The 17,926-nt window shown below is 45.5% G+C and overlaps 1 protein-coding gene across 2 annotated transcripts in view; it reads right to left on the bottom strand.

Moving 5' to 3' along the window:
• Positions 1-1,637: 1,637 nt before the first annotated feature.
• Positions 1,638-17,926, bottom strand: part of LOC138583166 (uncharacterized) — a 103,498-nt gene continuing 87,209 nt past the window's right edge. Inside the window, exons 2-3 of one of the 2 annotated variants that reach the window (XM_069655153.1) lie at positions 6,870-6,976; positions 1,638-3,872 (exon numbers count right to left, since the gene is read on the bottom strand). In XM_069655153.1, coding sequence (XP_069511254.1) covers positions 1,860-3,872; positions 6,870-6,947 — 2,091 coding nt within the window. In that variant the 5' untranslated portion in view covers positions 6,948-6,976 and the 3' untranslated portion in view covers positions 1,638-1,859. The remainder of the gene's footprint in view (positions 3,873-6,869; positions 6,977-17,926) is intronic. The other variant, XM_069655154.1, reaches the window with a different exon arrangement.

The following is a 17,926-nucleotide window of genomic DNA, read 5'->3' as shown; positions in this document are numbered from 1 at the left end:
CTTTTTTCCACTTTTTTTTCTAGCCATTGCCATCTTTAATGTGAAGATCGATAGGGTTCAGTTGTTGTTTATACTCTCACACTATTATCCATTCACCTAGCATGGGTTTCTCCCGCCACACCCACTACTTCACTCTCCCTCTCCAAAACTCTAGTCCATGCCCCTCTAATACTGGACATCTCCCCAATTAAGCTAGCCATATAGTATTAGCCCTGCAATACCAGTTCTTGCATCTTTAGGCTTGCTCCCTCCAGGTGTTCTTCCAACACAAAGGAATAGCTCTTCTATCCTCCAATATGGTTTCTCGACTTCATATACTAGCTGCTCCTATCCACTAGCAGGTCAGTATCCCTCTGCCACCATCTGTCACTCTGACATTAGGATAGGTATCTTGTACAAGACTTGCACTTCTCTTCTGGCACTTCTGCTCCAATACAACTGAACCTCTTCTGTCCTTTTATAGCCCTTCACTCCTCCACGTGCACCAAAGTCTCCATGACGAACAATACCTACCCAAACCTAACTACACTCCCTTTCACTAAATCCAACTCTGTGCGCCCAAGATTGCTTTCACTACTATACCAGCTAACCCATGAACAGCACAGCTAATTCCCCATGAACAGCACAGCTAATTTCAACTACTATCCGTACTGAATTACTAGCCCAGCTCACACAGCACTAAACGGTCACACCGTTACTACATACTCTTCCCTCTACATCGCCCCCTTCCATGACTTAACTTGGCCCAATAGAAACCAGAGTATGCTACCAGCCCTTTTGCCTTTCACTACAAAGCCTGTCACAAAACATCTCCTTTATTAGCTACTTCCTATTACGGCTAATCCTTCTCCCCTCCAGTACTATTTGCTTCCCTATAACAATGCCTGCCTTCCATGGCTAGCCTTGCTTACTGTCATTTTAATCACAAATACCCTTGCAATCCGTTGCCCCTCCATGCCCCACCCCTTGCTCCCTCACTAGCACTGCAACCACTCTGCTTCTAGACATAGTTCCTCAAGTACTAATCCGGCTCAAGAACGCATCTAGCCATGCTCGGTCATCAACCAGCCATCTGCTAGCTCTTCTTCTCTCAAGTTATACCAAACCCACTGTTCTCCCTGCTCACTGCATATACTAGATCCCCCCACCTCTCTATTACCAACTCTGCCTCCCTTCTAGATTACCCTCGTTTGCAATGCCTGCCCCTCAGTACTACCAAATCTACCCCTCAATCACAAGCCTCCTACCCAGAACGCTCTCGTAGCCAGCCCTCCCTCCAATTACAGCCCTCCCTCCACTAGTCCACTCTAAAGGGTTTCCCACACCCATGCTCCTCACCTCTATTCTGCTATGCACTTGTTTTCTCTGCCCACCCAAACTATGTTCCACTACCCGAGTCACCTTCCCCTCAGCCATGCTGCTCTCATCTCATAAAGCCTACCAATAACCCACTTTGATTACCTTGAACTTCATTTCCTTTGCCCTGTCCCCTCAACAGTAGCCCCGTTTCTTTTACGAATAAAACCAAACACTAACCAAAACAATCAACTGATGAATTAGTTTAAGCAATCTCCAAAAACTATATTTTGCTGCATTTCTAATATGCAGCTTAACAACTAAGTGCACGGCACACAATCTGTATTTAGAACAGTGAATTTTATACTGCTGAACAGGAAAAGAGGAAAGTTATGCTTCTCCAGTATAAAACAATTAAATGTTTCTGCCAGAATTGCAATGCAAGAATTATTCACATACAGTGTGTATAACACACTGGAGGAAAATGTTCTGAATCATGAAAGATGACAGACCATGTCTAACTTTTATACAATAAATCAGTCCCAAAAGAGTTGTACCAATATTTAGATTGCATAGATATTGCAGGTAAACCTCTTCAGCAGCTCCTGATCAGGCACAAAGGATGCTGAAGACAACCCAATTCTCTGAAGTCCATATCGAACATGAAGCATGTTTGACAAAAGCGTTAACCCCATTCCAGTTTGTAAATCTGCTTTAAGGAACGAAAGCTCAGAGAACTTGCTCTGGAAGCGTAAATTAGAGACTGGAAAAGTCAACAACACCCGAATCGCTTCTAATGCCAGTTCTTGAAAACAGTGGTTTCCAGTTGTATCAGTATAATCTAAAACCTCAATCCAGAAGCGCTCCACACTTTCAAATTCTGTAAATATACATGAAGACATGTTTCTCCACTGAGATTCTAGGACCTCCAGTGGGTACACCAGAAAAGTCCCTGGCCACTCAGCCACAGAAGGCTTTGGATGTGCCAATACTTTCTTTGGGCTTAAAAACTCTGTTTTCGCTTGTACATTTCTAGCATGTCGTAGTTGCATTTGAGATTGCTTTAGAAGCATTTTCACAAAGTTGCAGCACTTTCTGACAATTTCCTGTTTTGCAACCATAGAAAGTTTACTTGCTTCTATCTTCTGCTGGAATGTAAATCCAAGATCTGTATCCTCTTCAGTTAGATAGATTGCATGGCTCTGCAAATCTAAGGTCAACAACTCTTCCTCACTGAAGCTTCTCATAACTCTTGGTTTTACAACTCTTTGAAGTGTGGAGGTGTACAGGCTCTGAAGGTCACGACACATGTCAGCAGCATTCCACGATTCACGATGAAAAGCCTGGTTGACTGCCTTAATCTCCAGTAAGAGGGGTTTTAAAAAGGCGAGATACAAAAAGTTGGATTCGTCAGCATACATTTCTTGAAGCAATCGTGCAACAAAGCAGTTTTCTACATGGGAAGTTTGGCAAAAAAAGGATTCCAATGCGTCATATTGCTCTAATATCCGTTCCACCCAATCGGCCATCACTATCCAACAAGTCTTCCTTAGGCAAGTCAGTTCCAATGGAGACGCTCCAACCAGAATCCGATAAAGTTCCATCGATTCAGCCTGGCGATTCTCTGAGTGCGCAAAGTAGTTGTAGGTTTCGCGGATCATAAATTCAAGGTTGCTGGGGAGGCTCTGACCTGCATTTATGACAATGTTATCAAGTGAATGACAGGCACAGCTCACCAGTTGTAAAAAGGGCTGCCGTTTCTTTAAAATGGTGAATACAGAGTGATCCTTACTACACATCACAGTTGCCCCATCAGTGGAAATTCCAATCATATTTTCATGTCGAAGACAGTTTTCATTCAGAAATTCTCCAAGTAATCGTGCAAGGTCATCTGTACTTGGACTTGACGCTTCAATCATGCCAAGGTAATCAATAACAAACTGCTTAAATTTTGCACTAAAGTACCTAATGTAAACACAGAGAAGTGTGGTCATGGACGCACCAGTCAATTCCTCAAAATGCAATGTGTACGGTGCTTTGTCAATATCAGCCAACAGTTGCTCTTTGAAATACGGCCCCAAGACAGAGTTGATGACGGCAGCACATGTCCTTCGGCGCATACGGAACAATCCAACTTCGGCATTCAAGATTTCTCCCAGGTCATCAATAGCATTGATAGATGTATTACAGGCTGCAAATGCTGCAATTCTCATTTCTCTCCTCTTTTGGACGCTGGGTATCAAACCAGTCGGCACTGCAAAATATGCCATAGTTGCCGCAGAAGGTCCACAGCGAGAACGGTGTTTTTTTGTTTCTGAATGCACCTTTAGATCATGATAGTGCGCACGCAACACTCTATGGCAGAACCTGCAAGATGCCTTTGTTTTATCGCCATCCACAGGCATAATCCATTCTCTTAATTCAGGATCACTCTCCCATTCACCCCTGTAGCTCTTTTTGTACTGTGACCATTTCCCCATTTTACAACCAACAGATCTTTTGCGATGTTTGGTTTCAACAGGCTTGGACGGTAGATTTGAGGCGCTGAGCGGCTCTTCAGTATATTCAGAGCACATCTGTTATTTAGGGGAAAAAGAAAGGAGTGTTATATTAGCCATCACAATAATAGATGCCAAACAAACTCAGCAAGCACAGCCATCAAGTGGAAACGCCAACATATATTTAAATTTCAGTATTTATTTATTTTGGAAATCATTACATTTCCATGAAAACATAATCCATAAACAGCATGTACAGATTAGATCAACAATCATAAAATATTACAAAGATAATAACAGTAGCGCAATAAAACCTAAATACAACTAAAATAGAAACATCAATTCATAATGATTTTCTTTTACCAAGGGCACAGCAGACAAAGGTTAACAAGATCCATCCCACCCTTCGAGTGTCAGCCCCCAACAAACAACACAGGGCTGGTCTGTATTGTGTGAAAACAAGTTCCAGCAAAATCAGTTTCATGGTCGTTGCAGAGTTCAGAACATGCTAGGTCCTCCAAAGAAGCATTGGATGGAATACAAGATTTTTTTGGAGGGTTCATGTTCCCAACCAGCATAATGGCTCCAAAAGCGAGACAGTTAAAGCGTGTTCTAGTAATCAACATTCTATGGCTTGGGAGCTCAGTCCACAGAAGATAATTTTGAATACCATGACCTGATAAAATTACCTGTCTTCGATTAAAGGGAATAAGCAATTCAGTGGATTCTCTCCTCTACGATTTCTAGCACATGCTCTCCACACCTTAACAATAGTGTTTCTGGAAAAATGGAACTACTGGTCAGCATTTAGGCTCCTCAACTCAAACGCTGGACATCCATGGGATTCTAGCATTGGAATTGATGTATTTAATGATGTCTTGCACTACACTCTGAACCAAAGAAATAAAGGCTGAAGGGATAACATGGTGTTATGAAATCAAGTTCAAGATGTACACCAAAATTAGATGCAGTACGGGGAAGACCCAAAATACACTTAGAAAAGTAATTCTCAATTGTCTGCAGAGAACCTATATTACTGAACCCCCAAACGTCCCTTCCATTCCATACCTAGCCTCTGAAATTGCCTTACCATTATAAATCTTTAGAACCAAAGCTTAGTTTTGAACGAAGCTAAAGACCTAGTCACACCCCCCCCACTCGCACACCCCCTCCCCTCCAGCGCTTGCCTAAACTTTGCAGATTGCTTCGTAATATGATCAACCGGGGAAGAATTTAATGAAAAAGAAACCCTGAGATTGTCATGACAATAGCAAGAATTACACCCTTGCTGGCCATGGGGGAGGGAACATTTCGGAGGTCGCCTCCTTTTATGAATACAATGACGGCCTACTTCTGCACAGGACCAAGTCATCCATAAAGGTTATATAATCCAAAAATAATTTCTGGAGTGTCCCGGGGGTACACACGACAAGAACCGTGTTGTCCGCGTAAGCAGCAACACTCTCCCACCCAGCCTCAGGACATCTGGGGTAGAGCTAACCAAATGGTCATAAAGACCATCGATATACAAACTAAAAAACAGGGGCACCAGCACAGAACCCTGGCAAACACCCATCTCCATAGAAAAATAGTCTGTTCAACGCTAGTTTCTACCACAACGCAGGCCTGGTTGGAATGATGAAGCCTGGTCAGTAGTGCCACAATCTCCCCTGGACAGTTCATGTGGTTGAGCATTAAACGGTTACCTTATCAAAAGGTGATGCTCAGGTCCATGAATGCCAGGTAGATAGGTACATCCTTTCCTTGATATACAGTGAATGTACAAGAATTGGTACAGATTCAGTGATTGCTCCGATATTCCCAAAACCTAGCTGGATTGGCGATAAAATATAACTTTTCATAACCCAAGTTTCCATCCTGGCAAGGACCACATATTTTGAAAACCCAGTCCAAAAGGAATATCGGCCTGTATGATCCCCGGAGATCTCTACGTCCTTTTTGAAAGAATGGTTGTATCAAGACTTTGGATCAAGAAGAGGGTCCAACATCCTCTGCAATAATAGCCTTAAAGCCAAAGGTGAGAATTGGGGCCTATTTATTAATCTTGTGCAAGAAAAGGTCAGCTGGAATATTGTCCGGACCTGGTGCCCCATTTGCCTTTTCAACACTTATCGCATGGACCACTTCATCCAAAGTGAAAGCACAGAATCTCCAAGTACAAAAAGGTCCAAACTAGAGGGGGGAGGGTTCAATGTCATGGGCCAAATGTTGCACCCCATAAAGACAAGAATAGTGCTCTACCCAGGCATGGTCCGATTCCACAGTATCTCAGTGTTGGGATTTATAACTGTAAAATGGACCATGATTAACTATTTCCAAGAACAGTTTAGGATTACCTTCAGAAGCGAGCAACAAATCATTCCATGAGTCATTCTCAATCTCCATCTTTCCAACTTTTAAAAAAAATAAAGTTTCCTAGCCAACATTAGGTCACTTCTAGAGCGCACCGGGTTCTTAATCGTGGCCATCAACCTTGCTTTGGCCTTGGTACATTCAGAATTGAACCAGTGAAAATCCTTCCTTTGGAATGACCATTGATGGTAAATACCTCTGAAACCTTACATATAAGGGACATGAATTGAACCACATTTGCTTTCACATCACTACTCCCCTCTAGCAGAATATAAACGCCTGACCATTCTGAAATAAAAGATCTTGCAAACATGTATTATGGTTGCTGGCAGCTCATTCCAGCCTTCTCTTGCCCCGATCCACTAAGGCCACATTCATCAACGGTTTGCGCTTCCAGGAGGATTGCAAACTCTAGGACAATGAGAAAGTGATCACTGACCTAGTCCTCTACCACATGAAAATCCAGCACCTGACTCCAGACTTTACGCGGAACACAAAAATAATCAATAGCATAACTGCCTTGTGTGGAAACAAAGGTCACTTTTCATGGTGTATCAATTGGAAATCTACCATTGACAGACCTCATTCCCCAAACAGCACAAAAAGGAAGCCCCCCTCTTCCCTCCGCAGTGGAGGGCAAAAGCAAAAAAAGCCTCCTCCTCGGAAACAGCACAAGGAGCAAAAGTACCAAGAGCCACACACCTTTCTCTCTGGGCTTCTCTGAGGGAGCAGTGAATCACTGTTCGTTCCTTCGATCCTTCCAGGTACAGCTCTTTCCATCCAGAAGATCGGCAGAAAGGATCAAACAGCTGCAACAAATCATCATCATTGTTAAACCATTAAATGCCGGAAGGATAGGTCAGTGGCAGCAAGCTCACATCAGAAATAAGATGCATGCAACAATGGTTTGATCCCCCAGTCTGGCACTTACAAGCTGAACAATGTAACATTACTGAAAGGAATTACCCGATAAAAGAAGAACCAACTTCAATTTTGGTGGAATTGCCATAAAAAGCAGTATTGGACATCAAGAAGGTAGCAGAGAGGTGCTTGTTGCTGGAGATGTAGAGCAAAGAAGATCGCAAGCCATAAGAGCCAGAAGTACCATCGGATGTGGCAAATGTAAGCGGACAGAACAGCAGAGGATTGTCACACCAAGTACAGGCAGGACTAGTGTGGTTTTGGAGTCGCCCATCATGATTTGCCGTTGACTGGAATAGGCCTCTTGTTACTGCATCTAGCACTCCCTTCCTAGTGGTTTTCGAACCCCAGGCCTAACTTTTGAGGGCCACCTCTGGGGTCCATTTTGTGCTTAGAGTACTGCACCTCTCGGATAAAATAACTTATTTTACCTTTCTTTACTTTTCCCCATAACCGCGGCAGACCTATGGATTTGGCAGCATATGTTACATTGTATGAACTTTATGAATTCCTCTGAAGTGTTTCCTCCTAAAATTATTCAACAACTCCGCTATGAAACTGGTAGTCACTCATGCCCCCCTAAAAACCAGTTGTGCTAAGACCAAACCATCTCCACCTCGTTACACCCCCAAGCGCTCTTCCAAGAAACGTTCAATCAAGGCCCTAAAGAAACAGTCGTACAGTAACCCTGGGGTCTTGTCATCCTCAAATCTCTTTGCACCAACGGTAAGGGTCCAATTACTGAGACCAAAGCTGCTTACTACTCCACCATCATCACAGAAGCAACCCTCACCAGACAGAGGTGCCAGCAACAGGAAAAATACGATGAAATCCCAAAAATTAGAATAATCACATATGCAAGCCATCCTGCAACAGCATTAACGCCCCTTCCCCTCCCAGTGCGCCCCAGCACCCACACTGCCCCTTTGGAATAAATTCTCTCTCCCCAGCACCCGGTCTCCTAAAGAAAATTTCACCCCTCAAACCTGCAATATCCTCCCAGTTTCCATCATTACAAAATGCCTCCCTCACAGAAGGGTAATTCTCAGATACCATAAAGACTGGTCTCCTGCAAACCCTTTTGAAAAAACCAAGTCATGATCAAAACTACCTGCTGATTACAAACCTCTGGTTTATTGGCAAAATCACTACTCGCCAAAATTGAACAACTACACCTGCTAAATGACTATCAGTCGGGGTTCCAGCACAAACGTTGCATCAAGACAGCCACCAGGTGGATGATGCCCTCCAAATCTGTAATACGGGCAATTCATGCTTCTTCCTCCATGACCTCCCAGCTGCATTGGATACAGTTGACGAGAGCATCCCCCTCTCCCTTCTCAACAAAAGGATGGGATTCTCTGGAACGATCCACAATTAGTATTTGTATTTATTTTATTTGTAAAGTGCTCCTGGCCCAGAGGCATCTGGGCGCGTGGCATACAGCATATAAAGTTACACAGGGTATACGCACAGTATACAATCATTTACATAGGTTACAGCATAAAGTCAGGCAATACATAGTATTGAATAAGGCAAGTACAAGAATACTAATAGCAGCAAGTGGCAAAGCCAAGGGAGCACCGTAGGATTGCGTTATAAGGAGGGGATTAGAAGAAGGGAGTGTGGAAAAGAGAGTCCTCTAATGAACCCCGAGAGGGATAGCTAAACTTATGAGTACTGTCCAGCAAGATCAAGTTTCTGAAGCCAACGTTTAGCGTTGCTTTTAAATAGTTGGAAGGACGGTTCGGATCTAAGGGAGGATGGAAGTGTGTTCCCGAGCTTGGCCACCCGAACAGGGAAGCTGGAGCCTCCGGATTTTGGAGCTTAAATCTTGGGATGGACATGGTGTGAACTTTAGCTGCTCTTAGCGGCCTTGTGGAAGTGTGTGGAGAGAGTCTATTGGTGGGGTATGCTGGTGCAAGATTTGCCCTTGCTTTGTGTGTAAAAGCAAGTGTTTTAAGGGAGACTGTGTTCGACAGGCAACCAATGAAGGTTACGTCTTGTGTCCGATATGTGGAGCTTCTTCGGAATGTTGAGTGCCAGCCTGATGGCATCGTTTTCTGTTACGTGGAGTTTATTGATATTTCTGTGTCTGGTCCCTAGATAAAGAGCATTGCAATAATCAATTTAGCCATAACTAGGGTTCTAGCAAGAGTAATGCAGTTGGATGGCGTAAGGAAGGGCCTACACGCAGTGATTAGTTTACAAGTGTATGCTGAAGCTGCTATCACCGCGTTAGTTTGTCTGGTAAAGGATAGTGTGGCATCAAGGTAGATACTGAGGGTTTTCGTATTATTAGTGACCTTGATACAGTTGCCATCTATAGTGAAGGATTTGAAGGCAGGGTCTAACTTATTAAGTCTAGCATGAGAGCCGAGGATTAGTAGCTCAGTTTTCTCGTCGTTTAGGCAGAGTCCATGGTGTGCCATCCAAGCTTGGATTACTGAATAGATTTCATTAAGGGCTTTTGTGTCCATTACGTAGTCTCCAGTGATGGGAATGAGTATCTGGGTGTTGTCAGCGTAATTGGTATACGTGACACCCAGATGATCGAGAAGGTCAGAGGCTTTGTAAAGACATTATAAAGCGTAGGGGAGACAAATGACCCTTGCAGGACCCCACAAAGTACTGGAGAAGGTACAGCAGAGGCAGATGGTGAGAAAACCCTCATGGTTCTGTTAGCAAGGAAAAATCTAATCCAAGATGTAGCCGAATCAGAGAAGTGTGCAGCTGTTTTCAGATGTTGGCACAGGATTTGGTGGTTGACCAAGTCAAAAGCCGCCGATAGGTCAAGCAATAGTAGGAGGGCTTCTCTGCTGGGGTGAGGACAGGTGCTACGTGGCACAGTAAATTGTAATCTCTCTCTCTCGAAATCTCTCCCTCTCTTTTCCCAAACCCCCACCTACCCCCCCCCCCCCCCAACTCCCTTGGCCAAGGACCAGAAGCTAAGCACAGCTCCAGTGCTGTCTGCCGGTGCCCGCCATGGTAACACGTAGCCTACAGCTGTTGCCCTGCTGCGACTGAAGTCACATCTGGGTGTGTTGTAGCATTGGGTGCTCAAAAACCTTTCCCACCCCTTCTGGGAAAGTCAATCTAGGGGTCACATTCCAGTAAATGTGGCATTGTTGCTGGTTCTCTCTAGGCTCCCACCTAGATATCTTTTCTCCCCCCTCCCCCCCTCCGCAAGGTATGCCGTTCATTGGAGAGTTACTTTTTCCCCCCTACTGCGTCTTCCTTTGTTGCGGCGACTCCCGAGTTGTGTGCTACAGGGCTGTGCATCTCCCTCCCCCATCTTCTCCATCACACCACTTATGGTGCTTTCTATCTCTCCAATCTTCTCTTACTGCTACTCTATCTCTTACCCTATCCCCCTCACTAAGTGAGTAAGTTCAAGAGGGACATCCTGGTTTCTAACCCAGGCCTCCCTATCGCTGATAGCTACACCAGTGCTTCTTCCAGACAGACCCATGGACGACGACGACTCCTCCTCCTCCTCCTCCTCCTCCTCCTCGTCGTCGTCCTCCACCTCCCACCACCACCACCACCCCCCCCCTTTGGAATAGCCTCCCTGCACCTCTCAAAACTTAAGCCGGACCACCTAAAGTTTCAGAAGCAGCTCCTTCCTTCCTTCCTTCCTTCCTTCCTTCCTTCCTTCCTTCCTTCCTTCCTTCCTTCCTTCCTTCCTTCCTTCCTTCCTTCCTTCCTTCCTTCCTTCCTTCCTTCCTTCCTTCCTTCCTTCCTTCCTTCCTTCCTTCCTTCCTTCCTTCCTTCCTTCCTTCCTTCCTTCCTTCCTTCCTTCCTTCCTTCCTTCCCTGAACTGCTTGTCTGCTGTTCTGTGGTGGCTTGGCTACCCTCAGAGTCTCACTGGGTATCAGGTTCTTTCTTGATCAGTCACCCTTACACGGCCTCTGGGCCTACCACACTTATGGGGCTGTAACTGTAACCCTACAGTCCCTGGTTCTCCTTGCACTACCCAGAGCCACGCCGTCCTGGCTGCACTTACTCAGAGCCTCGCTGACCTGTTTCTCCCCCACCCCCCCTCACTCACTCACTCACTCACTCACTCACCTCTTTCCCCTTGCACTTCTCGTTCTCACACTTGCACAATCTGAATTACACAAGGCTTAGTAAGATCATTTGTCTTGTCCTCCCTCTGTCTTCCTCGTCTTGTCACACATGTGTACAGGCATGTTATAAATGACATGGTGGTTTTCCAATATTGTACACTACATCACCCTACTTCGGTCTACACACTTTAGGCCCTGCTCCCCTCCTTGAATCTAGTCTCCCTTTCTGCTCCTAACTAAGCCCACCACTATGCCGAAAAAGGCCAGAGCCCTCTCTCCACCTCTACCACCTCCTCTCATTCCAGCACCCCCTCCACCAACACATCTCAGATTCACCCCCCCTTCTCCCACTGAAATACCCCTGAACTCTCCCCCTCCTCCCCGATTCCCCACACTCCTTCCCGCTGCACTATCCCAACCCCTCCTCCACCACCACCTGTTAACTGTACTTGCCCACCCCTCACCCCCCTCTCCTACCTTTGCTCAAACTCCCCACTCAGCAGATTTTCCCCACTCTCACACCTCTGGGACCCACCTGCCAGCCCAGGAACAGAAGACCCTCCATTCTCAGCCCCCCCCCCTCCTCCCCCAGGAATCCCCCTCTACCACACTTCTTCCCCCTTACAACCCCTACCCGCCCCTCTGCCCAACCCTATCCATCCTCTATCCCTCTCCCCCGATAACTCCTATGCCACACACAGTAAAACTACACAGAATACTCTTAGACAAGTGTATATCAAAAATACATTATAGGTATAACTAAACACCAAAAAAACCACAGTATTAATAAACAGTTTCCACACACGCCTTACACCATTTACCATATATAGAAATGCGTTTCACCTAATGCAGATAAGGGGGAGAACACAACCTGTAACAGAAGAGGCGAGTAAACACAATTATAACATTAGGCAGTTCTTCAGAGTCGAGCCCCAAGTTATGCAGTCCAGCCCTGTGAAGTGGAAAGTGGATCCTCTTCAGGGAGCTGCAGCAGTTCAAGAAGGGGCTTGAGGCGAAGAAGAATGCTCGACTATTCGAGAAGGGTCTATCCTTGCAGATAAAGCGACTTTCGAGAATAGGTAGGGAGAGCATGCTAGCCCATCTAAGGGACGTATCTTTTCAGGGATTCTCATGTGTAAAGAACAATGGCTGTGCCAGGGGGCCACCAGTAAGTGATGCAAGTACTCCCCGGCCCTCGACACAGTACGGGCCAAACTTTGCCAGTCCAGCCCAGGTTTCTTGTAGGGTAACCCCTGCAGTTGCACGTCGCTCCAACTCTCAGTGGCTGTGGGACGGGACTAATCGTCCATGGCGGGACAGTAGCCTTTTCTCAGCTTTCAAAGAAGAAAGGGAGGAAGGGAGTAAAACCGTTCCAGTGCAGCACGTCTCGGGGCACAGGGGGGGGCAGGTATGCAAGGCTCCTACAACGACCGTCACCACAGCAGGGTAGCGCAGGGACCGCAAAAGCTTGCAGCGTGCCGCACTCATAAATTGTGACCCAGAGGAGCTAGGACAACTAATTTTGGTGGGAGAGGGCCAGGAACACAAGTTAACAATTCCCAAAGTCTTGAGTGTCAACTCGGGACAGCGGCACTCCTATACAATACTCTGGGTTCAAGCTGGTCAGTTCGTTGGATTTTCCAGGAACACTTCCGAAGAGGCTCGTTGAGGGTAAGCAGGAGGTGCCGAGAGTAGTTGGACCCACTAGCCCAAAGGGTCGATGCGCCCTTGCAGGCCTTCTGTGAGCGATGCAAAAGCAGGGGTCCGACGGGACAACAGCGGAGTCAGGGTGCCAAACCTTCCAGCAACTCTGGTGGTTCCACAGGTTTACTCTTTCGTTTCAGGATACTTCGCTCCTTCTGTAGTTCGGTGTGAACTTCAGTTGATCGACGAGGAATGAATGCAGAGCCCCTTCTCTTATCCAAGATTTGTTTCACACTCAAATTTGGGATAGCCAAAAGAAGATCTGCTCTCTTGCATTCACGCCAGGTGTGGACCAATCACGGTGGTTCCAGTCATTCAGGCATACAAGACATACTGGCACCATTAGGGTGGATTGGGACCAGACAGTCCTAACCCTCTTACTGGGCACCAGCACATGTAACATGCAGGAGCCTGCGGGAGGTTACATGCCCAAATAAGGAATTCCCGGCTCTCTCAACCAGGGGGCAGGCAAAGGGACAAAATGGGCAAAGGACAGAACAAAAGACTTCATGGCATGCCCATTTTCGGCACTGGCCTCAGTCTTGGGCCAAACATGGTAAACGCAATATGGTCCATCAAAAAGAAGTAAAAATACTTTACAAGTAAACTGCTGCCACCAGTTCGTCCTAGGCACACTTGTACAATCACCAAAATATCCTTCAAGGTGGGCTAGGGCCATTTAAAAAAGACCCCTATTCGGAGTACTGTAAGGTACTTGGCACATAGATAAAAAGTTACCAAGAAATTGCAACATAGTCAAAGACTAAGGCAAACAGTGTCCCAGTACGGACATCCTGAAGGACGGGTCAGTTTCCCCATAACAAATAAGCAAAAGCCCAGACGAGTGCAGCAGAAGGCTGTGCTACACTGGAAAAGGTCAGGTTAGGTTAGGTTAGGTTAGGTTAGGTTAGGTTAGGTTAGCCAAGCCAAACAAAAGCAAAATGTATGGGGTTGGGAGGTTCCATAAATGGAGGTAAAATAGCACCTAATGGAAATTTTTCCTAACATCGACCAACCAGCTCCAATCACAACTCGTCCGCAAAGAGAAGACCAGCAAATAATCCTTCTCTTGACATGCACTTGATCCCTGGTATCAGCTTGGAATGCCTCCACAAATCTCACAAAACGTTGACTTTTCCAACACCTGAACATGGACTAATCTAAATGGACACACATACAATTAAATGATGTCTATATATAGCATTTATTTCTTGGTCCACCCAAAGGTCCTTTCGTTTTTAGAACAAAGGCTGCAATTCTAAAATGTACCTATGATTATTAATAAATCATTTCAAGTGACCAAGTTCACCAGGAATTTCCAGTATGGAGTATGGATACTGTGAGGAATCAGGAGATTCGGTCTATCCCTGTGAGGCTAGGGAGGTGAGCCCACTATGCAATACCCTCTCTACAGGTAGAGGCAAGCGGGACCGCACTGGGAGAGCCTGCCCCTCTGGGGACAAGTACTCCAGTTCCTTCCCTAAACAACATATCCTTAACACTCCTTCAAAAACATCGAGTGAAAACATATGAAGAACAAACGTGTTACTGCCAACCAATCACTGGACATTTATATGGTACTGGACGAAGAAACCCACTGGAAGCATATAGTTTCTAAGGCAGAGAAAAAGGACTTGCACTATGCTGGGGGAAGCCCCATGGCAGCGTCATAAATCTTGGAGGCGGAGACATTGGGAAGAGGATAATCCGCACATTTCAAATCAGCTCGAAGAGAGACGCTGAAAGAAATAAGGAAATGCATAGCATCCGATTGCAGCGAGAAGACAGAGTGTTGTTGCCGACAACGAGCATTGGATGGGAGGAGATGTGCAAGAGACCGAGGTGGATACAAGGCATCCTGAACGTGAACTAGTGAGAAGTGGTGGCAAACCGGGAGATCAATGAACAACGCCAATACCACTTCTGCTAAGATATCGCAAAGAGTGAACCAATCAAAGGAACAAGGAGACCAGAAACCACCCTGACAAGTGAAGCAGAGTGTCCCAACTTGGTGAAAACCTGTGTAGCGTTCGCTCTACACCAGGGAAAGCGGGAGACCCTGGTAGATGGACCGAAAGAGGACGAATGGAATGCTTATACTTGTCGGAGTCCAGATAAACTGTCGCTAGTCTCCATTAAGATGAATTTCTGAATTGTGGCCTGGTGGACAGATGTTTAGGAGGCCACCTTGGTTATAGAGAACAGGGGAAACTCTGCGAGCTGTAGCCAAACCAATCAAGGTAGCATGAAGAGTGGTCAAGGCTAAGTCTCAGGAGAAGCAAGTGTGGTCAGCGGTCACCAATAAGTCCACACAGTGAGCAATCAAGGTTTATTCTTAGACAGGTAAGTATAAAAATACTCTATTGGCCAAAACACACACTATGAAAAATTACTTGCCACAAGTAATAAGAGCACACAATACTAAATAATATAAAACATAGGCACAGTAACGGACCATGCCAAATCAATTCACCCTCACAATACCTAATAAGGGAAGACAATTAGTTGTTGCACTAACAGTCCACAGGAATAGAAACCCTCACTTAAGTCCAACCCAAATTTGACTGGAGCCTTGTGCCCAAAGGTTCAAACAGCTTCCAATAGTTTTAGGAGTTGGCTAATAGAGAGGGGAATGTTCCTGAGGATGTGACGATGGACCCAGAAGACCGTCCAAGGAGTCCACTAGAGAGTAAAATGCTTTTCTAGCTTTGAGGGCTTTCTGAACAAGTGTTACCAAAGCCAATAGATATAAAATAAATCAAAAGTTCTGCACAAACAGGGTGGAGATGGGGGCAACAGGAGTTATTGCTAGTACCCGCCACCAGCACTCCGATTTTTAAACTTGCCAGGTCGTTGCAGATAAGTTTCTCCATCGTTGGTTCCAGTCTAAGGTGGACAGGAGTTCTGGGTACAATTGAAGTTCTGATCGAGTCCAGGAGCAAAATGCAACCCTTTCCAGAGTAGGATGCAGCAGACACTGATGCAGGACTTCAGGACACTCAACGAGATGCGGGAAAGCCAGCTCCAGGGAAGGTCACTGATGCACAGCAACAGCAGGAGTCACAGTTGACGCAGGAGAAGAAAACCCACATCAGGCCCGTTTATGCTAAGATTTTGCAGGAAGTCTACTTACAGGACAAGCTGAAGACACCTGAAGTGGTTCCATGTGTTAAAATCGCGGCAAAAAGGCAGTGGTTTTGCCACCGCCATCCTTGCTAAGGATGTGGGGAGACACCCCCGCAACCCCCAGACCCATTATACCATTTAAAGGGAGCGGGGGATACCCCCGCAACCCCCATCCCCTTAAATGGTATAATGGGGTACACCTTTACCAGGTCAAACCAGAGCATTTCTGCCACAATTTTCTGTAAAGGCGACATTTTTTGCCGCAATTTTATTACTGCATACGCCTGAAGTTCTCAGTCAAAAAGAAGAACAGCAACGCATCTACTGCGGTATCCAAAAGTGTAGTTGGACAGTCCACTGGATGGCCCAAGAACATTTCCAAAGACTAACTTGCAGGGCACAAAGACTGGTTGGTCCCACCGATCCAGAGGGTCGAAGCACCGACAAGGGTCTTCTAAGATCAGTAGCCAGACAGGGCTCCACCAGGACTGCAGCAAGATTTGGTTGCCAGGCCTGTAAGCGATATTCAATCAACACTACAGCTAAGTCAATGCCTAGTCTGGGATGCTGAGGAAAACCCTTATTGATGTATTTTTATAATCAGTTCAGTACTCTGGATGACAACCCTTGTATAACACCCCCCTCTTAGAATCCCCCTGACCCCACTGAGCCAAGAAGTAGGTTTGTTTTGCAAATTAAAAGGTTTATTTGAGAATTTAACTATATATAATCACACTTTATAATAAATTAATATCTGATAGTACACTTAGACATGTGATGTTGAACAACAATGGGTAATCTGGCACTAGCACACTTCTTTACAATCAATGAGGAGTTAGTATAGGATGGATAAAGTAGCAAAAATACTTGTATGATTTCAAGGGAAAAGCAACGAGGAATAAAATGCAGTACAGAAATACTTGATATGATTTTAGCAAAAGATAAGATAATCACTTTTTCTCTGGCAATTCACCCCCCTCCCCTATGCAATGTAAGAAATGGAAGGAGATGGAAAGAGGAGCACACAGTTCTCAGGAATGCAATCAAATACAATACGAAATTCAGTCCCCCCCCCCCAGCAAGCTTAGAGGAAACAGGTAGGAGTTTGAAACACAGGCCCAAAATGCTTTTTAAATGTGATGACAATGGATGGGAAAATGTGCTAATGATTTTAATTCCCTCTAGAGATTCAGGGTGAGTGGGAGATGCGTGTTGGTATTAGTTCAGCTCACTTTAGCAATGCTCTATGAGTTATTACCAAGTTGCAAACGGATTTTAACAAAGGAAAGAATGGAGCTGCTATTTTGACAAGTGGAGAAATTGAGCCAAAAGCGCAAATCGCGGTAAATTCGCGAGTGTGTGAATTGTGATTGCGGCATAAGTATAACGGTTCCAGAGATACGGACGATTAAATAAAGGTAGTTTTTCGGATTCAAAGTAAAACTCAAAATGACAGGTGACAGCTTGCAGCTTCAGAATTGACAGGTGACAGTTGTGCAGCTTTACAAATGACAGATGACACGATTTTTAGGAGGCTGTTCTACTTAGTTAAAATAATCTATTTTAACTAAGAGATTGGTTCTGCACAGTCCTGCTAGGTACTCACAATATAAATTGGAACTAGGCCTCGTCACGGATCTGGTCAACACGTCCGGCTGCGGTTCTGTCTGCTCGGCGGGTCAATCAGGCACCGGTTCTGCTCACAGCGATCTGGGTCAGCTCTGCTCCTCTGGTCTAGCCTCTCTGGATTCAGCGGCCTCTGGTTCTGGATACTGCTCTGCTTTCCGGTCCGGATCAAGTGGATTCTGGATGTAACACTGCTTTCTGGGTACTGGCAAGAGTTCTTCGCAAAAGAATTCAGACAGCTTGCCCGGCTGTGGAATAGTTTGCAAATGATTTTGAGGCCTGCTGACAAATACTTTTGCTTGCAGTGGGCCT

The sequence above is a fragment of the Ambystoma mexicanum genome, chromosome 3q (genome assembly GCF_040938575.1).
Source record: "Ambystoma mexicanum isolate Mex_15411 chromosome 3q, UKY_AmexF1_1, whole genome shotgun sequence".
Taxonomy (NCBI): domain Eukaryota; kingdom Metazoa; phylum Chordata; class Amphibia; order Caudata; family Ambystomatidae; genus Ambystoma; species Ambystoma mexicanum.
Note: the sequence above shows the minus strand (reverse complement) of the source record. Positions and strands in the feature narration are given on the sequence as shown.